General features: G+C 34.3%; 1 protein-coding gene across 2 annotated transcripts; it reads left to right on the top strand.

Moving 5' to 3' along the window:
* Positions 1-9,746: 9,746 nt before the first annotated feature.
* Positions 9,747-25,520, top strand: LOC143222766 (cyclin-dependent kinase 2-interacting protein). 2 transcript variants are annotated; one of them, XM_076449721.1, is made up of 7 exons: positions 9,747-9,943; positions 10,530-10,643; positions 11,080-11,239; positions 20,895-21,015; positions 21,103-21,268; positions 23,398-23,615; positions 25,229-25,520. In XM_076449721.1, exons 2-6 carry the CDS (start codon positions 10,571-10,573, stop codon positions 23,592-23,594), a joined length of 717 nt encoding a protein of 238 aa, XP_076305836.1. In that variant the 5' UTR covers positions 9,747-9,943; positions 10,530-10,570; the 3' UTR covers positions 23,595-23,615; positions 25,229-25,520. The 2 variants fall into 2 exon arrangements, with proteins under 2 accessions (XP_076305836.1, XP_076305837.1); XM_076449722.1 differs by having other exon boundaries at positions 9,748-9,943; positions 25,234-25,520.
* The last annotated feature ends 261 nt before the right edge of the window (positions 25,521-25,781 follow it).

Here is a 25,781-nt window from a genome sequence, read left to right on the forward strand (position 1 = left end):
CTACGATCTGTGTAGTATTGTCGATTTTACGTTTTTCTGACAGTATTGAAAAACTAGAAATTTTTTTAGTGTGTTAAGAAATGAACATAATTTCATTGGAATTAAATAACAGAATTTTGTTTCTAAAGACAAGTGGTGCACATCCACGAGTTTATTTCTGGTATTGAGCGTGTTCGTAAATTTGACTCCATTTAAGAGCAGCACAACTTGAAAGAGTAACAAATTTCTTGTTTACCAAAGTTTCTTCCCCTTCTACTAATTAAGGATCGTAGGTCGTGTTTGCTCCAAAATTACATAAACTTGCATTTATTGGAATGACATTTACCCGAAAGCAGTAACTTAAACGTAAATGTACATCTAGTCTCGAGGTTTTAGTATTTTAAATACAATCGTTATGTGCCAATCTTGTACGTAAAACTATTGGGCATTTCTTACCCTAATTTTATCGAAAAAGTGATCTCAAATATCAGTTTATTTTAAAACATTATTTCTTATTCTTTGATTAGAATTATAAATTGCTGCTAAGTTGTACATTATTATACTGATGAATTCACGTGTTGTCATGCGCTTTGCCATGATTAGAACAACTTCTGAATGATTTTACTGAATATCGGTGTCTCAACATACAACAAGCTTCCAGGCAGTGTGTTTGGTAGCAAGACAGAAGTCTTGGATTTGATTAATGAATTAGTGTTGAGTGCATTACCTTAAAACGAAACGACCTCAGTCGTCATAAAGTTGCTGTGGAACGCCGTGTACCAGAATTATATTTTGACTATATTTAGTTTTACGCTGGTAATGCGATGCTTTCGAAAATTGATCGGTTTTTGAAGTGGTATGTAACAAACTCTTAGAGCGCAAAATTATGTACCTGGTCCATTTCGATGTGTTATGTTGGGATTTCCTTTGTGCAAAACAGCTTTGGAGAACAAAGGAATGAGGATCAGCTTGACCGACTCGACCTGTAAACGAGCCGCACCCCAATCAGAGTAAGTAAAGTGCTGTGATGAGAGTCCACGAACACAAAGGTCAGTAGGAAAAGTTCACATGCGCTAGACAACAGTAAACAACATAATCAAGAGTAATCCACGAGTGAAAACGAGGTAAACAGGGTATAGGTTCATAAAGATAAGATTTTCAGTGATACTTCAAGTAGCAAAAGATTGAAATAGTGCTTCATGCTATTGCATACATGAACATGTTGGTAGAGTCAACAAAACAGTAATTTATAGATATCTGTGCTATTAGACTATCGAAACGAGCGCTGTAAAATTTGTCTTCGTACGTTTAATGAAATACGGAAAACCACAGGGAAGGAGTGGTGTTCTGTAGATATGAGAGACTTGTGCAGTGGAAACTGCATTGTATGATTCATTACTCCATTGCGTATTATTTACATGTCTGAACTTGAACTATAAATGCAATATAACGTATATTAGAACACCACAAACGATCTGTTACCCAATATTGGTTTGTTTTACGAGGGCTGTTCAAAAAATACGCGGACTGACGTCATAAAACAAAATGTACTTTATTTAGAAGTTACAGGTCTGGGACCCCTTCAAAGTACTCTCCTCCCCAACGCACACACTTATCCCAACGGTGTTTCCACTTGTTGAAACAGTCCTGGTACGCTTCTTTTGTAATGTCCTCCAGCTCCTTCATCGCATTTGCCTTAATCTCGGGGAATCGTCTCAAATCTTCTTCCTTTCAAGGGTCTTTTGAGTTTGGGAAACAAGAAACAATCGCAAGGAGTAAGGTCAGGTGAGTAGGGGGGGTGGGAAAGAACAGTGATCGAGTGTTTGGCCAATAACTCACGAGTTCTGAGGCACAAATTTCGCAGCAACGCGGTGCATCTTCAATTTTTCGGTCAAAATCTCGTAACAAGATTCAACTGATATCCTACACTCTTCAGCAAGCTCCCCTGACAGTCAGACGTCGATTTGCCCGCACCAGGGTGTTGATTTTGTCGACGTGTGGGTCGTCAGTTGACGTGGAAGGACGCTTATCATCTTCAATGGACTGTCGACCATCCTTGAAACGTTCATGCCACTTGAAACATGCCGTACGCTTTATAGCAACATCACAGTAAGCCGTGTTAACCATACCAAAACTTTCAGTCGCAGGTTTTCCAAGTTTAACACAAAATTTCACAGCAAGTCGTTGCTCCTTCAGGTCATTCATTCTGAAATCCGCCAAACGAAAAAATCGCACTTCTTTTAAAACCGCGTAGCTAATACACAAATGAAGATATCTGCAATCGAGAAAGGCGTCGTAATCAGCTGGTCTGTGCAAACCTAGCGACACCAAGCGGCTTCCCCTGGAGCCGCGCAATTCAAACAGTCCGCGTATTTTTTGAACAGACCTCGTATGTTAGACAAAAATAAAAATTAGAAAAAGGAATAATATATTTTGAATTCATAATGAAAAATATTGGTAAATTAAAAAATGAGTTGCAATGTTGTTTTTTTTGTGGCCAAGTATATAATTCTGGTCTTTAGAAATTCCATGACCTTTATACTTGCTAATAAACACTACCATTTGTAAGAAGTAATACTTGCCCTGACTAGCGATGATAAGTTACTTGTCGGTAATATTAAGAACTTGATTTAGACGGTTGGTCATATGTACAATTTATCAGAGATACTAGTTGTCTGGATAGAAACTTAATGTATTTGGGAATGAGCATTTATATATCCACCTTCTTAGAATTAAAGAAGGAGCTAAGGACTATAATCTTGTATTTAAATTATCAAACGTGAATGTTACTGCTGCATCAAGTATGATATTTGAAGCAGAATTTGCTCGATAAAACTTGTGACACGATATGTTATGTTACACGAAGTGATACAGTTAACTAGCATCTAATTTTAATAAAAATACAACTTGCACATTTAACTTGCTTTTGGAACCGTCTTGTAATTGAAAAAAATATTTTGTATGGCCCTCGGGATAAATAATACATTTGTTTATCCTTTCGGTGTATTAGGGTGCATGACAGAAAATTAACGTTGTATTTTTGTTTGTTTTTTTTGTAATTTCACGCGTTGGCCGTCCCGAATTTAGCAGTGTAAGAGTAGAGGGAAGGCAGCTACTCGTCACCACCCACCGCCAACTCTTGTTGCTACTCTTTTAGCAACGAATAGTGGGATTGACCCATTTTATAACACCACAGCTGAAAGAGAAAGCATGTTTGGTGTGGCAGGGATTCGAACCCGCGACTATCAGATTACGAGTCTAACGCCTTAACCTACCGGTCGTGATTAACGTAGTAGTATGGAGTCAGTGAAACATGGACATGTCAAGAATTACCAGAAGAATTATCCACTCTGTAGGTTTAACACGTATGACATATGAATTTCAAAAGCAAGAAATAAAAATATTTCTTACTTTTAATTTTGGTTTTATTTACTCTTGAAAGAAAGCACTTTCGAGGAACTTGAAAAGTCCATCTAGAATAGGTAGCTACTTTTATCGTATAAACAAGATTGTGTCAAATAATACCGGGAATACATATCTTTAATTATAAAACTGCTTAAAATCTGAGTGCTACAAATTATATTTTCAATTTTGGCTTTCTATCGTAGGAAAATTATCCATGGTTAGTTTTCCAGAAACATCTTCGTGGTTGTGTGATAACCTCTGATCGTAATAAGAAGTTTATCACTGCGTTTACTTGTTGCTATGTTTACTCGATCTCTATAGCATTTGTAATCTGCTACGATATTAACGTGTATTATCGTTAATGTAATTAAGATGTGTTTCAAAGTTCGATTGTATCAAAAGATAATGTTATCCAACTTTGACGTGTTTCAGCATTTTGTCTTGTAATTTAAGTTGGAAATGGACAAATTTTGAATTTATTTTAATTTTGGGGGTGTAATGTTACAGTAGCTAGATACTATGAAACAGCAAAGAAATACAATTATCTCTCCTTGAACCCAAAGAAAAATATGTGCCTTTTTGGTAAAATGTATTTTTGACAAAGTTATGTATTACTTGAAATTATTTTACTGTTATTTTTTTTACATGTGTGCAACCGTGAAATTAACGATTCTATTGATCATTTAAATGGACTCGTTGTATTTGTCAGACAACTTAAATAAATTTTTATTAACAAATACAAACAGCTAAGTCGTTAAATGAAATTTAAAACTCCGATAGCTGATTTCTCGTTTAATAAACAGGCACAAGACATAGTTTGATTTGTTGTTGTTAAATACAAAAATACGCAATGTTCTTCCTATTGCGGGTATTGAAATCCGATTTTTAGAGCTATAAATCCTTAGATTTACTACAGAGCCACTAGAGGACGTAGCTTTATCCACCTTGTTAAATTTTGATGTTGATAAACATAACAGTGAAAAGAACGTAAATCAAAAATAAGATTATCGCAACCAAATAGTTTCTTTCAAAACTACTAGTTCATTTCGCGATCTTTAAGGCTGTAGAACAAACATTTTTTAAAAAATTGTTACGAATACTCACATTTATTCAAGTTAGTACAATGATCTGGTAAACATCTGCAGTATGTACATAAATTATGATCAGATTTAAGCTCTGACAAAAATGTTTGTTTGTTTTCACTTTAAACTTAATGCTAAAACTTGGGTTTAGATTTCTGTAATGAGTATATGTCGGTTTCATTTGCAATAAACAAATAATAAATACTTATAAGTTTTCTCATATTTTTCCTCATTACTTAAGAGGTCATGCTAATAAAAACTTAATCTTATATTAGTTGTTACCATCTACAGAATTTTTTTTTAAGATCAGGGTTGTGTATTTAATTATTACTCAATAGATAATACCAAAAATTATTTAACACATTTCAATTAAAATTACACACACATATAATTTTTGTATAAAAAAGGTGTATATGTAGGTTCAGATATATCATTCTTTTGTTCATATAAATCATATATAGCACAACACAAGATATTAATATAGTTGTGAGATTTGGCCGTCATTCTTCTGGCACAACCGTAGTCCAGAGTGCAGAGCAAAAAGGAGGCGAATAACGAATTTCTCGTCACACGTTAATCGCTACACCATGTTACCTTAAAAATAGAATTCGACTCGTAATTCGAGGGTTTCGGGTTCGAATCCCCGTCACGCAAAACATGCTCGCCCTTTCATTCGGGGGGCATTATAAAGTGCAGTCAATCCCCCTATTCGTTGGTAAAATAGTAAGCCAAGGGTTGGCGGTGGGTGGTGATGACTAGCTGCTTTCTTCTAGTCTTACACTACTAAATTAGGGATGGCCAGCGTAGATAGCCCTGGTGTTTCTTTGCGCAAAATTCAAACCAAACCTTAAAAATAGAAATCGCACAATATTTTGATTTTTTTTTTTTTTTTCAATTTCGCGCAAAGCAATTCGAGGGCTATCTGCGCTAGCCATCCCTAATTTAGGAATGTATAACTAGTCATCACCATCCACCGCCAACTCTTGAGCTACTCTTTTACCAACGAATAGTGGGATTGACCGTCACATTGTAACACTCCTACAGCTGAAGGGGCAAGCATGTTTGGTGGGACGGGGATTCGAACCCGCCACCCTCGGATTATGAGTCGAGTGCCTTAACCACGTGGTCATGCCGGATCCGCGCAATATTCAATAACCTGTTTAATTTTGTATTAAAAATAAACATTGAACCAGTGCTAGAAATGTAAACATGGAAAAAAATGGCATTTTTCTAAGCGCAATTTAAACTCCCTAATTAAAGTTTGTACTCACGAATTACTTCAATTAAACAGCTTTTCTTCTGTTTCCACTTAATGAATTTTCTTTTTGTTTAAGCACAAAACTGCACAATTAGTTGTCTGTGCTCTTCTAACAGCGGATATCAAGCCCCAAATTTATCTTCTGAACCACCGAGGAAATGTTCATACGTAACATGAACGTTAACTATCACGTAACATTATATTTGTTGTGGTTGGGACTCGGTCGTGTTGTGCCGACCTGGATGGGTCAAGTACTATTTAGACCTTTTCTTCGTTAGCACTTGATGAAAAAGACATATTGCAGCAGCACTGAGGCTGTAAAATAATGATTCAGTGTTATAAGTCTAACAAAGTAAATTCAAGAAAATAATTTAAATTAAAACATTTTTACCTTATTACCGCGCTAATTTCTGCACTAATTAAAATAATTACAACGATAAAGATACAACGGGCCCAGCATGGCCAGGTGTTTAAGGCACTCGACTCGCACTCTGAAGGTCACTGGTTTGAATCCCTGTTACACCAAACATGCTTGTCCTTTTAGCCATGGGGGCGTTATAATGTTTCAGTTAATTCCACTATTCGTTGGTAAAAGAGTAGTTCAAGATTTGGCGGTGGAGAGTGATGAAAATTAAAAGAATATGACATGATTAAAAAAAGTAAAAGATAGAAAAGGACTTTCAAGGAAGAAATAAAAAAAACACGACTGGAGACAATATTGATGAAACTATGAGGATGGGCAAAAATGTAGCAATGACAAAATTAGTGACGTCAAAGATGATGTCAAAAAATATATCAATGAGGTTGAAATATAAACGCCAACCATACCTCCTTCTGCATCACTTCAAGAGTTCCAACCAAAAACACCATCTACTACAAAATATGGAGTAGGAGAACTTATCTGGTATACACCTGTTAATACTACTGTTGTTCCATCAAGGGATTTTCCTGAACTACTCCAACCATAAATCTTTCTAAATCAAGTCCCAAAATTCAGCTGACCAATTAAGCATTAGCCGATTGAGAAACCAAGAAACTGCGATAGGAATGTACCATGGGGAGTAAGACTAAATCAAACTTGAAATCATTTCAAGAGTAAAAGGTGGAATACTGAAAAATAACAAATTTACTGTTATATATTTATTTTAATATCTATGTTTGTTTCTGTTTAATATATATTTAGAAGTCCATATAACTTATATTGTTAAATGTTATTGCAAAAGTTCAGCCTGTTTTCTAAATTTGTAGATTCTCGAATGTAAGAATCAACAATATGTATTTTACGTTGTTGCCAACTGAACTTTCGATAACCTCGCCTTACATCTTATAAAAGGTAATCAACTCAACGTTGAGAGACAGGCTTATATAGTGTTGGTTCGCTAAAGATAGCATCCTATAAATCACGGAAGTTATAATTGTGATAAACGCTTATTAATCGGTAAACTACAGATGTTTGACCAGGAACGTTTATAGATTTTAAATATTACAAACCGTTTAACTTCACTGAATTAGCTTCGGACGCTAGTATTCCTACGAGGACAATAGATAGCATCGTCAAAGAAAAATCAGCTTGTAAACGGCTTGAAGATAGTCATTAAGCGAAGTTTAATAATATCAACGTAAACCGTCGATAAAATATTCAGTTACAGACCAAATAGAAGAATCAGTATTATTTGTAAGTTCGTAAAACTTTTGGATATAAATCATGATTTGCAATAACTACATATAATAATCCTTTTTATTAATTGTATTGTTGTTTGTATATTATAATATATTTGTGTTAAGAAAGAAAATTGTTTCTATCAATCTTATTGATAAATATTCCAGATCCGACTTACCCAATGACCTATACAATGAAATTGTAATCTCTTTAGATTTTTATTCAATATTTCTGTAGATACAACCCAAAATCCTACATGCCCTACCACTAGCAACAGCACACTGCGTGGATGGCTTAAGAGTCTAATCGACGGAACACCAAGAACCCTTTTTCCCCATCCAGATTATACTTATAACTCAAATTATGATAACCCACATACATTATCTTGCATTCGTTATATGTAAAACCCATTTGTTTAATACGCTAAATGATCTAATTCTATTTGTAAATCAGCAGCATCATGGCTCCCACAAAAATATTTTCGGAAGGGGGAAAAATGTATGTAAAGTCTCAGCTTTAACAGTGTAAGTTAATGTATTAAAATAATATGTGTTACGCGTGCATAAACACAAACACAAATTTAAAATTTTAATTAAAATTAGTAAAAATATGTAATTCAACAACGATGCCAAGTTTGCATTATAATACGTGCAATTTTGTTTTTTTTAAAATGTAAGGGGAGAAATGCCCACTCTTGCGGACGCCCATGAGTACCATCCTCTTCACAGATAGCAACTCCCATCTACGAATTTTCGCTTTAACTAGGGGGTTCGATTCCCATTGGTGGACACAGCAAATAGTCCCATGTAACTTTGCTTTAAGAAACACATAAATACACATGTAATTATACTATATACATTTGCTTCTATTGCGTTGCTCAAGCAAAGTTTAAAACTGAGAGACTTTGCTATATTTACCTGTCAATTGTCCCTCGCTGGTACAGCGGTAAGTCTATGGATTTACAACGCTAAAATCAGGGGTTCGATTCCCATAGGTGAACTCAGCAAATAGCACAATGCAGGTGTGCTATAAGAAAACACACACACACACTCACTGCAAATGTATGTAATTTATTGGCCATTCCCCCATCTACGTCATTGATGTAAATCAGGAAAGAGCGAAGGTCCTGAGACTGAGTTCTGAGATACTCACTTGTATTATCAATCCACTTCGACTGAAGTACATTTGTAACAACCTTCTGCTTCCCTTCATCCAGCCAATTTATCCAATTTGCTAACTAATCATCCACACCTAATGAGATAACTTTTTTAAAGATTTTGTGATGCACCTTGACAAATGCTTTCTGAAAATCTAGATACACTAAATCTACATCCTTACTTTCATCTATATAAGCAGTTATCTTTTCAATGAATGTCAAAATATTTGTAAAGTAAAATTTTCCTTTAATAAAACCATGTTGACTATCAAATAATATTGTAAAAAATTAATGGCTCTGCAAAGCATCTTTTATTATACTTTCCAAAAATATTTCGCACAACAGATGTAAGACTGATAGGCCGATAATTATTGGAACAATTTTTATCATCTCTGTAGAAGGTGAGTGGCATTAGCTAACTTCCAATACTTTAGTACCTACTCCACTATTTAAGAACGAACAAAAAATAGTAGCAATGGCTGACATATCCAATCCTTAACCTCCTTTAAAACCCTTTGGGAAATATTATCTAGTTCAGGGACCTTATCGTTATTTAAACTTCATAATTTCTTTTTAACAGCCTCAAAATCAATGCAGCCAACTTAGCAAAAATATTTTTAAAAAAACTTTAAACCGTTTTGTAAAGTGATGTATAAAATTTATAACCTTTCCGAGTACTTTTTATAGATAATCCCACAATTGGTGGTACAGAAAAATGGATGAGAAAAAAAACTGAAATGAAGTAAAATTACTCCACAATGCTGTCAACTTAGCAGAAATATTCGTTAAAAACTTTTAAACTGTTTTTAAAGTGATGTATAACAGTTCAAAAGTTTTCGAGTAATTTTTTATATATCATAACACATTTGGTCGTACAGAAATGAAGAATGAGAAAAAATACCTGAATTGAATTAAAATAGTTTCATAATTGCGATTAGTAATGGTAACATGAAAACACGTAGCTTGAAACATTTTACAATTTGATTTTGCTTTGAAAGGTCTTGGTTTACTTTTCGGAGATACCTTCAGTGACACAGTGGAAAGCTTAAAAACTTCTAATTTTTAGATTTTAGGTTCAATCCCCTTGTTAATATAGTATTAACAGATTAATGTGTAACTTTTTGCTTAAAAACCAACAGATTCAAAATGCTTTATGATTTTTTAAATATATAATAAATAATAACAATATTGTCGCTCAACAGATGTCAGCAGAGACAAAGCATAATAGCAAGCATGTAAATTGCACTGTCGTAGATGAGGTGAAATGAGTCAATAGTTTTCGAATTTATATCTTGTGTTAATATAGCTTATTTTTATATTTTGTTTTTATATATAGATGGCCAAATACGTTTAAAGCATTTCTGTAATTTTTATACTAGAACATAACCTACTGAAGTCAACAGGTAAATACTAAGATAACATTCGTATGGGTAATGGTTTATCTACGACATCAAAAATACAGCACGTACTATTAATCATAATACTATAGTTATCTTGTGCAACTCACTAACTGTAATTTGTAAGTTATAGTCTTAAGAAGTGAAAGTTAAGATTTAGAAAATCATTCAACTACTTATCCAACCTTCCATTAATCCTTCTTAAATTTATGTTTCTATCACATTTGAAGCCGAAGACATCCCATCCTAAAGGCCAACCACCCTGTTACTGTTAGAAAAATGTCTTGATTCGAGATGATTTACTCCGCCAAAGTTTATATTTATGTCTGTAATCTGAACATACTTTTCATTAAGTATAAGAAAAGAAAATGCATTAACATAGTTAATTTACTTAACAGTCTAAAAACCTCAGTCAGATCCCCTTTTATTCTTCTGTTTTCAAGAGTAAACAGTATCAGATTTTAACATACTTTTATGACAATCTTTTAATCTTTGTTATCATCCTATTCGTCCTCCTCCAAACCCTTTCCAACAACTCAGTGTCATTCTTGTAATGTACTTTTTCGATTGTTTATGTCTTTAACATTCTCAGGTGAATATGCTGCATTTTCCTGAAACAAAATAATAAGAAAAATGTCAAAAAAAACCTACAAGAAAAACACCTTGAGCTGTAGTAACAACTGTTTAGATTTTTCTGTTGTTCAAGGTAAGGAAACTGTAAGAAAATATATTTTTATTTAATAGGTGCAAAACATTATTTTATTCTTTGTTGCACAGTAAATATTCATAAATATGCATGATAGTTTAAGGTGAATTGTGTTTGAACAATCATCATATCAGACCAAATAAACATGAGTTATAAACATCAGCAAAGACTGAAATTAACAGAAAGTAAATCTGTATGTACTGTTACTGGATCTTTGATGTGTGTTATAATGTATAGACCACATTATACCATAAAATTGCATGATGTACTATTAAAAAAAATAATCTTACTAATGAACATACACATATTAAAAACAATTAACTAGATTTGGACATTGTAATCCAAGCTCAATTTAAACGTGTGTGTATAGGACCACAGTACATTCTTTATTTAGGGTGGTTCAGTATTAAATACTGATAGAATTACATTTATACAGTTGGAAGATCTCCATCTTGTATTGCAAATCTTACTGGAACTCCAAGAAAAGTGAAGGATAGCTGTGCTGATATATACAATCTCATTCAGAAATGGAATTGTTTAAATTGTACAGGAATAGAAATTCTAAAAAAGATTGCTAACTCAAAAATACAGTTTATGTAAGTATCATATTAAAGCTTTATTGTTTTATTTCTTTCAATGCAAGTTCTATGGGTTAAGGAAGTGTATTTTACTCTCAGTTTTTCTATTTCATAGTTTTTAAGAGTTGACAGTAGCTTAAAAAATTAAAATTACATTAAATCTTGAGAGATTTCATGAGCAGTGTGTGTGTGTCTGGATAATTATATAAATTTTAAGGTAAAAATGCTAATATGAGAAGCTCAAAATTTGAATATTATTAAATAAAAAAAAAAAAATAAAATTGACTATTTGTTTGCATAATTTAAATTGATTTTTTAAAGAATTTTCAAAATCTGTAATATCATTTATCTGTCAAGCTGGAATTTTGAATGTATTGAAATAAAAATCAGATAATACTCTAGTCATTTGAAGATTGTGTGTATGAGGTATACCAGATCAAAGTAAGAATACACATTTTTTGTGATTTAAAGGCAGAAGATAGAAGTCTTTCGAAATGTCATTCTTTTTCCATCTTTGCTACTTGTTTAAATGATTGTTTCAACACCTTATATCAAGGTGTCAACACTTAACTAGGCAGTTGCTGTCCATTTCACCTTAATTTTACAGGAAATGCACTGTGATATATTATGTCTGTTTTATTTTTTAAAAAGTGACATGGCAGCTTTGTAGAGTATAAAAAAGTTACTATACACACATTAAGTAAACCTTAATTATGTTTTATGTATGAACAGCAGTAATTCACTAAGAATGCAGTTTTGAATTATTTAGAAGTAAAATATTTAATTTTATATAAATGACACATGGAAAACACTTGGGATAAAAACTAGATAAATAATAATTTTTAATAATCAACTGCTTTTGGAATGTTAATATTCCCACAAAAGAAGAAAGAGGTTATTGAATTTTAATTATATTTTGTTATTGGAAGTGAATCTATAATAATAAAAAAATGTGTGTGTGTGTGTGTGTTTGACTGCCATAGTTTTAAAAGGAAAGAATCTAGCAACTTGAAATTTTATACCATACTAAATGGAAGCTGAGGGTATGCACCTATCCTATCCATGTCTGTGCATGCATGCTCATATCTTTAATTCGGCAGGCTAACAAAAAAAAAAAAAAAAAACATAGAAAAGAAGTGGTTCCTTAAATTACAAACAGAAATGCAGGTAAACGGATAATTTTTTTTTATTATAGAAATATTGTCCATCAAAAATAATGAGGCAAGTACCACTATCCAATAGTGTAACCTGTAGTATACCAGTTATATTAACAACTTTCAATACATAGAAAATCCAGTGCCTTTTGGTAACAGTGTATTCCAACAATGGCTTTTATGATATTGTTTTTAGTCTGTGTATTGAAAATATAAAATGAAATGTGTAAACAACAAAACTGGAAAAAAAATGTTTGTTGATTTCTGAATTTAGAGTTTTTGTTGATTAAAGAGATTTGTTGCTGTTTTTTCTTCTAAAACATTGGAGGTATAACAGAAAATACCTTAATTCAAAAATGATTTGAAGATAAAATTGGATTGATATTTTCACTTTCATGATAAATTTTATGCACTTAGTTCTAGGCTATGTTATCTCGCACAACAAGCAAAATCAAAAATAACAAAAGTATGGAAAAGACAAACAGCATTCTTTGGTCATGATGTGAAAGAGTATGGAATAATTAGTAACAACTGAGAAATGTGTGGGGAAAAAAGTAGAGATAGACAGCAAAAGAATATCCTGAACAATTAAACAATTTGACAACACAAAGAGAGGGTGAGTGATATAATCACAAGTGTCTGGGATCTGGAAAGATGAGGGACGTGACTGCTTACACCACAAAGTGTGGCATTTGATGAATATTTTTTTTTTAAATCATACCAACATCCACTACACTTATGAGGTATTATGGCCCTCTTGCACCCCCATAACTATAATCACAATGTATGCAAAAACTGAAACAAAAAGGCTGTGATTCATTTACATTAACCAAAAAAAAAAGCTGCGATTTGAAAACTATGTCCACTTATGGGATGATAAAATTGGTTCAGAATACACACACTGACATAGTCAACCTAATAACCCAAATGAAGCCAGGCACTTTTCTTCAACTTCTGGTTGAGATTGTAAATGATCTTATTCATAGTGAAATGGAGATGTGTTTGGCTCTCTGATGTTCCTCTGGGGGTTCATGGGGCTTAAACTGAGGAAGATCTGCAACATTCCAGAAAGAATTCAGATTTGCTTTTTCTTGTGCCTTTTTTCTTATTCTGTTGTACACTGTGGTACAGTGGTGAGTTTATGGATTTGCAATGCTTAAAATCCAGGGTTTGGTTCCTGATAGTGGACAACACAATAGATGCCCCAACATTGCTTTTCTCTAACAAAACACACTTACTTCACCAAATGTAAGTCAGTAGTAATCAACAAAGTCTTTAACATATAAAGCAAAAAAGGATGTTCCTTGTGATAAGTTGCTTTTGAATTGTTTTCTTTGGTTAGTTCATTGAGAGTGTGATGTTTTGGGTTTTTCCCTGGTTCTTTTTGAGGTTTTACCTTATTTGATGGCTGAAAGGTCTAGGAGCAAATTTTTAGTTTTTTCTCCATCCCACAAATTGTAGTTTATGTTAGAATTTTGTGATTTATCCTATCACCACCAGTTAGAAACATTTTCAGGCTGGCAAGTAATCCATCCACTCCTCATATTTCAGAATTCAAAGGTAAAGTGTATAGGTGACCTGAATAGATCAATGTCCCCTGATGGGAAAGGCTAAGAATATGGACTTAAAACTCTAAAATCCAACATTTTGTTTCCCTCTTGGAATACTCTCAGGATCCCCAACATCATTGAAGAGCTGGAATTATTGTTAGCATTTCAGTTTTCATCAGCTCCTACAGGGGGTTATAATTCCACTCTTTTCATGGATCCCAACCCTCAACATCAGCCACAGTACACTAGAACTCAGAATAGATTCTGCCTATATCCAAGGGTTCAGCTATTATGTTATATTACTCCCAGTGGTTGCATGTCTTCAGGGTCTGTGTGAGCTGGACACTGAGAATTTCTGGATGTGTGGTCACTTTAACCACAGATTCAGGACCACTACAAGCCCTTGAGTCAGGATTAGTCATTTGTTTCACGTCCTCACTGTTATCCACCCAAACTGTAGTGTTTCTACTTCCTGTAGGTCCTCAGGATTTGGAACTTAGTTCTAGGGCTATCAGAGTTTCATTTGTCTGGGGTGAGTGAGAGAATTATACCAGTTCTTCCAAGGTTTTATTATTGTCAGTTGTTGGGTTTTAGAAGGTAGGAGATTGGTGCCCAATCATTGAACTTTCTCATCTATATAAGTGTTTGGATTCTTCACTTTTCATAAGTTACTCATTCCTCAATTTGAGTTGACATTTTTTACTGGGTTTGCTGTAGTCAGCTCCTATCTGCACATTACTAAAGTGGTGGCATTCCGCCACTATTAGTGTTTTTTGTGCACAAAGGTTAGATTCTGCAGTTCCATGTTTTTATCTTTAGACTTGCATCAGCTTCACATAGGTTCTGCTGTATCATACAAAATTTTCTCATCACCTCCATTTCATAACACTGTGTTATACAATTCCATAGACAACTGGTTACTGTTGGCAACATTTCATCAATTGTCAGAATATCATATCCCGATTTTACTTTTAGAAACAACCAACACAGACTCATTCTCAGGGCTGACACATCTACTCTTGCTCCAGTTCAATATGTCATCATCAGGGTATTTTTTCATCTGCTCTCTCAATTAGGCTTAGCTGACTTACATCCAGCTCAACATTATGGAATAAGAAATCTGACTCTTACTCATCTCTTCTACCTCTGCACAGATAGTTCTTTCTCTTCTAGGAATATGGGCATCACTAGAGCCACTTATACCTTTGGAACAAGAGCATAAGGGTTAATAAATATTAATGCACAGGTTTCTCAGTTTTCATAGTTGGGATCATTCATCAATTTCAAGAGGTTATGTCAAGACACTACTGAGATATGGGCTTCTTTACTGCCACCTTGTCCAGACTTCCATCTCTTCATGAACACTTTGCTTCAGGAATAGGATACATATTTCAACAGTTGAGCTCCTCGGTGTGGATTCCTGTAAGTATTGAGGGGACCTCCCAGGGAAGGTTCCGTTCATTTAGTTTACCTCCTTTGTGATCTAAACATCCACCCATGTGTTTGCCGTGTGTGATGACCCATGAAAGGGAGGAGAGGATCCTGGTGGTTAAGAGGTCCAACCCTAACACACCACTTTGGTCTTGAATTCCTGTAGACAGGCAGCCTTTGGGTAGCCCCCTTGAGTCAATTGGCTGGTCCACTTGGGTTAGAGTCAACCAAGTATCAGTGTTGGAAGTTCTCAACGGGTGTTGTGGACATTGTGTCTGATGCTGGTGTTTGGGTATAGTGCTCGCGAAACCCTGGCATTGCTGTAAGGTCCTAGCATGACATTGTAGTGCGTCCCCTCGTAGGGCTCCATGGTGGGTGGGGTCAGTGGGTACCGAAATGTTCCTTTTTTCCTATGGATCTTCCTACAAAAAATTTAAATAAAATAGTGAAAAAACAGTCAATAGGTAAACGACCACGTCTTGAAGACTGAGCAGCAATCTTCAACATTTGTAACACACATACCTCATTTTCTTATATTACATTCTCTTTCAGAAAAACCTTTAGGGCAAATGTCCCCCTTTTTTATTCAGAAGGGACCAGAGTGTCTTGCTGGCTCTCCAGAGTCAGTAAAGAAGCTTTGATCTGGAGACATATTGGTTGAAACATCCACTTCCCAACACAGTGAACTCCTCTTGCATTCAGAGGCAATTGGGGATATACCCTGTTTTTGTCACTCAACACACCCTTGGAGGCCATAGCCATTTCTGTTTCCGTGGGTCATACCATCACTGTTTGTTCTCTCTACCTGTCCCCTGGAGAGACATATGATCAAGACCTTGGTGCTTTCTTTGAACAGTTGCCATCTCCCTTTCTAATCCTAGGGGACTTTAATGGACATCATCTCCTCTGGGGAAGTGCTGTTATTGATAGGAGGGGTCCCTCTGTAGAGCATATGCTCTTTGATCACAATCTTTCTCTTTTCAATACTGGTTCTTCCACTTATTTTCATGCACCTAATCAGTCCTTTACCTCTATTGATCTTGGTTTGTTCCCCTTCATTATTCTCCCATTTTTCATAGAGGGTTGACAATAATCCACTTGGCAGTGATCATTTTCCTATACTTTTGAGAGAAACTGGCCATGGCTAATGCCACACTACCCGTGGGCCCCGATGGAAGCTGGATCAGGCAGACTGGTCCTCTTTAACTGCTCTCGCAGAACTTGATCCTGCCAGTCAGTCAGCCATCAATAGACGACTGTGTGGCAGCGGCAACTGACTGTATTATACAAGCAGCTTCTCAGTGTATTCCTAAAACCTTGACACATTTTCCACGATATCCTCATCTGTGGTGGAATCCTGCCTGGGATACTTTCTGTAGATATCCCACACTTTCTAATCGCATTGCTTTCCAACAGGCCCTTGCACATGCCAGGTGGATAAGATGTTAAAGCCAGAAGGAATCTTGGATTAAATTCACAACTAGCATATATTCTACCACCAGTTCCAAGGTCATATGAGACAGGGTTTGAAAGGTCAGTTGGCACTGCAATTCTGAACCCTCTCGATCATACTCTCTGCTGGCCAAGAGGTAGCTGATGTCCGGAGCATCGCCGATACTCTAGGTGAAAGCTTTTGCTGAGTATCTAGCACTTCTTCTTGTTCCTCCATCTTCTTGGCCATCAAGACTCAGGCAGAGCGGTCACCTCTTTCCTTTCGAACTGATTGTCTCTTTGACTATAATTGTCTGTTTACACTGGTGGAACTGAAAATGGCCCTTCATTGGTCTGGCAGTACATTGGTTGGACCTGATGATATACAATATGACATGCTGCACTATCTCTCTCCTGCTTCTCTTGATATTCTTGTAATTGTTTTTAACCGGATCTGGCAGGAGAATGTTTTTCCTAATGCCTGGCACCAGGCTATTATCCTACCTTTCTCTAAGCCTGGGAAAGATTTCTTCAAACTACTGTCCTGTTGCTTTGACGAGCTATCTCTGTAAGACCTTAGAGAGGATGGTTAATGCTCAATTTGTTTGGTTCCTCGAATCAAATAACCTCCTCTCACCCACTCAGTGTGGGATCAGATGACAGCACTCCACCACGGACCACCTAATTCAACTTGAAACATCAATCAGAGAAGCCTTTCTCAAACGACAACATCTTGTATCAATATTTTTTGACATTGAGAAGGCTTATGACAACATGGAGATATGGCATTTTGTGAGACCTCCATATATATGGGTTACATAGCCATTTACCCATGTTTATTAAAAAAATTTTAATGGACAGGTGATTCCAAGTTCGTGTGGGTTTGACACTTTCCCGTTCTTTTCTACAGGAACTTGGAGTCCCTAGGGCTGTGTTTTGAGTGTCACACTTTTCAGTATAAAGATTAATGCCATCACTGAACAACTCCCTCTCACTGTTGCATACGGGCTCTATGTCGACGACTTTCGCATCTTGTGTCAGTCATTGAACATGAGATGTATTGAGAGGCAACTACAAACTGCCCTCAGTCGTATACTGAAGTGGAACACTGTGAATGCCTTTAATTTCTCTCTCTCTAAAACCGTTTGCATGCACTTTTGCTGCCAACAGGGTATTCACCCTGATTCTGAACTCCATATTGGTAAAGTTTTGCTGCCAATGGTCCCTGAAACCAAGCTCTTGGGGCTTATCTTTGACCGTAAGCTGACCTTTATACCACACGTAAATCAGCTACAGGTCAAATGCACACTGAACATCCTCTGTGTCCTCTCTACCACCAGTTGGGGAGTGGATCTATGTTCTATGTTAAAGATACATTGTGCTATTATTCGATCGAAACTCGACTGGATCAATGGTCTATGGCTCTGCTTGACCATTGACCTTAAAGATGCTGGACCCCATTCATCATCAATGATTTTGACTCTGCACTGGGGCTTTCCGAACCTCCCCAGTTCAAAGCTTACACATAGAATCTCATGAACCTTTTCTGCACCTTCGCTGTTTGCAACTGTTTTTACTATATTCTTTGAAACATTGTTCCTTAGCAAAGCATCCCACCTGGGGATGTGCTTTCCTTCCTCAGTGGGCCATGTATTTTCAGAACAGATGATTTGCCATTGCTCCTTTAGGCTTTCGCATCCAGGTGCAATTGGATGAATTGGGTCTGTCCTTGGATAATATTGCAGAATCCACTGGTCAGCCTATCCCACCATGGCTTATTACAGTTCCCAAATGTGACCATTCTTTAAGTCATCTGAGAAAAGCAGATACTCCCAATTGGAGTACCATCTTTTATGTACTGAATATCTTTCCATTCCAATTTATACAGATGGTTCCAAATCAGATAACTCTGTAGGCTCTGCCATCATTTGTTGCAGTTTGGTGGTTGCACGCAGAATCCCCTTTATAGCTTCTGTGTTCACTGCTGAATTGTATGTCATATCTCTTGCCCTGAATCATATTGAAGCTAAGCAGTAGTCCAACTGCACTATTTATACTGACTCGCTTAGTTCTCTACTGGTCCTGGAATCATTTCACATTGGCTCACACCCTGTTTTCGCCGATATTCAAAACCAACTGGCCTATTTCTCATTAACATCTACTTTTATCCAGTTTTTCTGGATACCAGGCCATGTTGGTATTCATGGGAACGAGCTTGCAGACACGGCAGCTAAATCTATCTACTCTGGCACTATCACCACTGTGCCTATTCCATACATGGACTATGGTCCTGTATTCAAGGCTCGGCTCCATGCCAGTTGGCAGTCAACTTGGAGTGAGCAACACGACAACTAGCTTTTCCAAATAAAACCATATATAGGACTTTGGCCGTCTAGCTTCCATAAGGTTTGGAAGGAGGAAGTTGTTCTGACTAGACTACACATTGGTCAGTTTTTTAACTAATCGTTTTTTTTAATCTGGAACTGATACACCCGTGTGTAGTTTGTGTAACACTCAAATCACTGTAAGCCACATTTTACTCTCTTGCCATCATTACGACTCTCAACGACAGCGCTATTTTAAACATGTTCTGTCCCAAGGTTTGTCCGTAACATTAGACAGTGTTATTGGTGACGGTGACACTATCCACCTTGATAAAGTTTTTAGTTTTTGAAAGGCCATTAACCTTTTTAATGTCATTTAAGTGTTTGATATTTATTCATTACACCTTTTAATTATGGTTCCCTTTTAACAGTCTCAATCTCTCTAGTTCGATTTGAAATTGAACAATGGCCATATCATTAAATAACTCGACACCAGGACTGGAAAGGCCAACTTCAGTGACTAATGCTGCTGTTTGAACTATTCTTTTGAACTAACTGTTAGTCATCCTGGCAAGTTGTTATTACAATTTTGCTACATGTCTTTTAACACTTTTATTACTTTTTGATACTGGCCATAATGACACATAACCCAGAACCTGGACTGGAAAGGCCAACTTTAGGTGACTGACGGTGGTTCTTATACTTACCTGTTAGTCTTCCTGGTTGGTTGTGATCATTATCATTATGGTAGAGAGAGTCCTTTACAACTTCTCTTACTCTGCTTTCTCTCTTAACGTTGTAGACTAGGTGTTAACATTGTTTTTATGCTTCTTTTGTTTTTCAATGCTGTTTTGTTTTACCTTTGTTTCCTTTTATGTATTTTATGACATTTAACTTATTTTTCGTTTTTACCAGACGTTTGGTGCAGATAGCCTACTGCTTTGTGCCATAAAACACTATATCAACCAACCAACCCTTTCCTCAAATCTTTGTAATATGAGTGTATAAACAGTTTGGGTTTAGAAAGGCTGTTACATGCCTTTCACAGAAGCCATCAGTTTTTTTATGACATCTCATTATCTACATTTCAACAAACAATGTCAAAATATAGTTATGGAACATTCTATTTCACCACAACTATATCATCTGTGTTTGTTACATGACTTCCTAATTTTTTTATTAAAAATTGTTTTTGTATACTGTACTCAACCTTGTACCTGATGTGAGATTTAAATATGTTTGAGCAAGTCAGTTTCAGGATCCTGTTGAGAGGAGGATATTTTGTTGTGGTAACAGACAGTGGCATTTGTTTATAACACACTATAACATTTAAAAGCTATAAACATGAAGGGCTTTACATTTTTCTTTTTAGCTTGAAACAGTATTTCATCTTAGTTGTATAAAGGATTTGTTCTTTGTTAACAAGAACAAAGGGAGGTATAGTACTTTGTTCAAGTTAAGTTTTAAAACTCAAAATCACACTTGTTGGAGAGATAAAATTTAAATTAACACATTGGAGAAATGAATTTCCACATATTAAAGATAGAAAATGTAATACTAAAATAGTCACTCTGTCAATGTTGTTACCTGACAAGAAATAGTTGCACTAAACTTTATGAAATGAGCATAACTTTAATGAAATATTAATGAGTTTCAAACTTAAACTTCCTATATGACAAACAATATGTTCCAATGATTCATCTATGCAAAGGTATATTCACAAATTGTGTATATAGTGTATTTTGTTTAGCATGTTTTTTCTTTCTTTCTCTTTTGTATCCAGTGGAGGTGAAAAGTATATAGATACCTATGATACATATCTAACCAATTCTGAAGGAGCTGGAGATTTTCCTGTTGGACTTGAAGACCTTTGTGACCTTTTACTTGAAACACATCAACAAATGGTAAGAGCTGTAAAATCAAATATAGTGATATTTTGTTTTGATTTGCAATTCATTACATACTTATTTAATTTGTTTTATTTATTTTAGGAGGAAGTTGTCTCCAAACTAGGAAAGATTACTCACCAGTTGGAAAATTTGTGCAGGTTAACAGAAATCCAGAAGAGTACACATAAAAATATTTCTGAAGAAGTAAATAAAAACACAGAAGTAACAGATACTCCACTTTTTTTAACATGGAATGTGCAACATTTTTGTAAGTATCATTTGATAATATATTATTTGACTTGTATCCATTTATTATAAATAAACTACATTATGCAAAAGAATATTGTAAAGATGCATCATTGAATGGAAATAGGTTTATATCTTCACTGTGTGTAAAATATTACCTACCACATACAATATATGATAAAATAAGTTAAAATATCTTTATGCAAGGACTCTTCCATACTTGGTATCAGTTTAGTAGCTCTTCCATCCTGAATATCCACAGAATTTATTCCAACTGGGGGGTAACCTATTGCAGAGGGCATGCTATTTGCCTTGAAGTTTGAAAGCAATGTTCTGGCTGATTATGACTTGTTTATGTAAACCTGATTTCATAACTTATATTTTCTAGTTTCTAGTATTTTCTAGTAGTATTATTTTCTAATATCCTTTTTTTTAAATACATTATTTAAATAAACTTTCTTCTAAAAAACATTCCCTTGCTCCTGTGAATGCTCTTATCTCCTATAATCCTTTTCCAATGATAGAAGTTCATGTCCTATTTGTTACTTACATTTTCACAATATTCTTGTAATGACTGAAATAGTCATGAATTTCACCCTTCCATAACTAGTATATTCACACAGTTTTCTTCTTATTTCATCATATGCTTTGTGTAAATCTTTGTATACACTAGATTTCTCATAAGCATGTTGAAATAGTATTTTTACTAATTTTACTAATACTTGCAAAGTTATGGTAGTAAAATTTCATGTTACTAATGTCATTTTGGTGTAGTTTTATTTTTGTAAATAAGACTTTAATTTGGGATTATTGTTGATAAATTTATCATTTTTTTCTTTTAATTCCAGTTGGCTTTTTGTGTTTTTTGTATAACTGACTTAGGTTAGTACATTTAACAACTCTACTTTTCTGCTTAAAATGTATTGCCTTTTTATTTTTGTTTCGGGAAGAGTTCCATGTAAGAACACCAGCTTATAAAAAATGATCACAGATAGTGTTCCAGTCTGATATTGTTGTCAAACACAAGTGTTACAAACATTCAAATCTGCAGTATATTGCTGATTGACTTGCTCATCCACAATAAATGGAAAGCATACAATGTGTAAGATTTATTCTGTGGATTTCAGCACTGCTTGTGACAGAAATACAACCACTGATCATTCATATTTTTCTGCTTAGCTTTAGATTTGTTTTGGCAATTCTGAATAATGTATGGCTAAAGTTAACAATTACATCACAAATCAAAACGTATGTTACATGTCACAATCAACTCTGTTTAATTTGTTAATTCATTGTTATGTGAAAACAAATGGGAAAAATACAGTGCAAGTTTTTAAACTAGAATAATGCAAGCTCATATGTAAAAACACAGTATAATCATATAATACTTTTACTGTTTAAAAGCATTTGATCCTTGCCTTTCTTGGTGTCATTAGGGAGTTAAAGCTTTTACTTCAGCTAATTAAAAAAAAAATTAACAGCAAGCTGCCAAAAGTAATAGTTTTTATTTTATTGCTTTTATAAATACCAATTGTAAAAAAAAAAGTGTGATAGAAGAACACAGGTGACAAAATTCAATGTATTATTTCATCAGTTTATTATACTTATGTAGAATTAAATGCATGTCAAACAAGTTGATAATAATTTGGATACTTCCTTTTTAATTAAATCTGCATGCATAATCGCACACTTATTTATAGATGATGTCAAACATTTGGCAGTCTTTTAATTTAACCTTCTTTGTCACCAAAATGTCTCTACAGCAGTATGTTATTTGCTTGTAACACACGTTGAATGGGGACAGTTTTATGGATACATTGTAAAACCAATAGTTATCAAATTTACATTTCCATGTTTTTTTTTAAATATATGAATTTATTATTTGTCATTTTGTTTTACTAAAACAAGCTCTTACATATAACTAGATGTAAGATTTATGTTTTATGATGGTAATTTATGTTGAACAAATATACAGTGCCAATAATCAGACCTAGGTAGCATCTGTTAGTTTTGTGGTAAGAAATAATTTGTTTCATTATTCTTAAAATTATTAAAACACAGGTAATTATGTTTTTTTGTTGTTCTTTTAACATCAATATTGTGAAACATTATTTAATTAGAAACAAGTTAGCAGATTTCTCTAATCAACAGATCAAAGTGCTCGAGATTTATTTTGTCAGTACCAGAAAGAACTGAAAGTCAAGAAGTGTGTTGTAGAAGAGGTAGCACATTTGCATGAGCGAGACACTTTAATGTTCTTTGTGTCATCTTGGACCTATCAACCATACATCGAGGACAGCAGTCAGCTGATAGTAGAAAGCATGGTAGTTGAGACAGGACTACGATAATGTGTTGTAAAGATTACCAAAGTATGATTTATGATGTATTTTACATATTCATATCTCTCTCTCTTATGTATGTGTTTATGTAAAGAAGATACTGATCTGCATATGAAAAAGATAAATTTTAGCATAAGATCATTTAACTGCTAGTTTTTCAAAATGCATTTAGCCAGTTTTGTAATGTATGATATGTATCATTAATCATGATTTCTTTTTAGAAATTCCAACATTCCAATGATGTTTTTCATTCTAATGTATAGACATCTAACAAATTCATGAGCAAGATTATATTGTGCATACAGAATAATCTGCAGGTTTCATTCTCATGAACAGACTTAAATAAGTCTACTAAGACTTACTATACAAGTTGTCCCCTGGTGTGACAGTGGCAAGTCTACTGATTTACAGTGCAAAAATCAGGGGTTTGATTCCCCTCAGTGGGTGCAAACGATAGCCCGACGCTATTAGAAAAAATAACTACCTGTACAAATTTATGCAATAATACTAGTTTGTATATTTATATATTACTTTGATAACAAATACTTCTAAAAAGTATAAATTTGCTGCAAGATATTCTTAACATTGTGTTATAATTTAATTATCTTGTTTACTAAGTAGGGCTGTGAAAAATAACTATTAACCAATATAATTAATTACTTGTATTAATTACTTCAATTAGTGTCATGTAAATATTAATGATTAATCAAAATTTTTATTGAATTAATTCATTTCATAAAAATTATAATATTAATTAATCCTTCTTAATATGTTTTCAATTGTTCCTACTGTATAAGTAAATGTAATATTACCAGTATTATTTCTCATTATTATTTCTTAGATTAATTCAAGTTTGTTCAGTTTTGAGCCACAATAGCTAAGTGGTTACCTTGTGATTCAAGAATTACAGATTTGATTCCCATTGCAACCAACCATTTCAGCCATGAGGATGTTGTATTTGTTTCTTTGTTTTTGAGCTCTGTCAAAACTACCAAGATTATCTGTCACTGTCCATAATTTTGAACTGGTTACCAGAGTAAAGACAACTGGTCAGCATCACCTGTTACCAACTTGTGAGCTACTCCTTACCAATGAATAAGATTTGCTGTCATGTCATAATACCTTAGACAGCCTTAGTAGCTTTGCTATAACTCAAGTTTTTTTTTCAACTTCAGATACATACCAACTAAATTCACACACAACACAACATCTACTTTTACTGGCATATCTAGGTGAGACATATACACAACTTATAAGTAAGAATGTGCTACTTATTGGACATTGGTTATATAACTAACACAATAATTCTTCTTATTTTGTTTATTTTATTTAGACAAAGCACCATTGTAGCTTTAACCAAATATATTGCTTACTTATTACAAATGTGTTATATTCAGGTTAAAATGAGTTAACCTTTGAGCAGTTGCATAGGTCTGCTTAATAAGTGGATATTTTACAAGATATTATTTATGAAGTAATATTGAATTTTTGACTAATCACATTTATAAGAATAGAATAAAAAACTGGACACAATGTAAGGTACAAGGAAACAATATTTAGTTATCTACAAACATGACATTATGTGTGTACTTGACTTGTTGACATGGAGTTGTTCACTTTGCAAGTAATGTCAATTTTTCCAGAGTAGCACTACCCATGTGACTGGTCATTCTTGTTTAGTATGATGGATGGACAGCTGTAACCTCAAGATACCTCCTGATCTACCATTAAAAAACACCAGCAGCTGTTGACTTTCTTGCACAGTGTGTAATGCCCCTTTCCCCTGGGTAGATTAAGTATGACTCCAAGGGAATAGCAAGGAACAGATAGCTTAAACAACATTAACTCAATGACTAGATTGACCATGTATTATGTAAATTCTGCATATACTAAATAAATGATAAACTCATAATACTGGTATATTAAAGGTGGAAATGCATACTGTGTTTTATACATTAACTTCCTCTTTCCTCTACTTCAGTTTTACCCTCAAACTAAGAATTTTAATTTTAAAAGCCAATAAACATTCAACTCTCATCTGACCTGAATGAAACAACTCTTTAATGAAGAAACTACAATACATTTCAACTCTTTATAAATAAAAATCATAATATATAATTGCACTTAATATAATTAATCTTTATCATAGAAAAGGAAAAGCTTTTCACACAGCTACAAGGACATATTGCAAAATCT

Source organism: Tachypleus tridentatus, chromosome 8 (assembly GCF_004210375.1).
Source record: "Tachypleus tridentatus isolate NWPU-2018 chromosome 8, ASM421037v1, whole genome shotgun sequence".
Classification (NCBI taxonomy): Eukaryota; Metazoa; Arthropoda; class Merostomata; order Xiphosura; family Limulidae; genus Tachypleus; species Tachypleus tridentatus.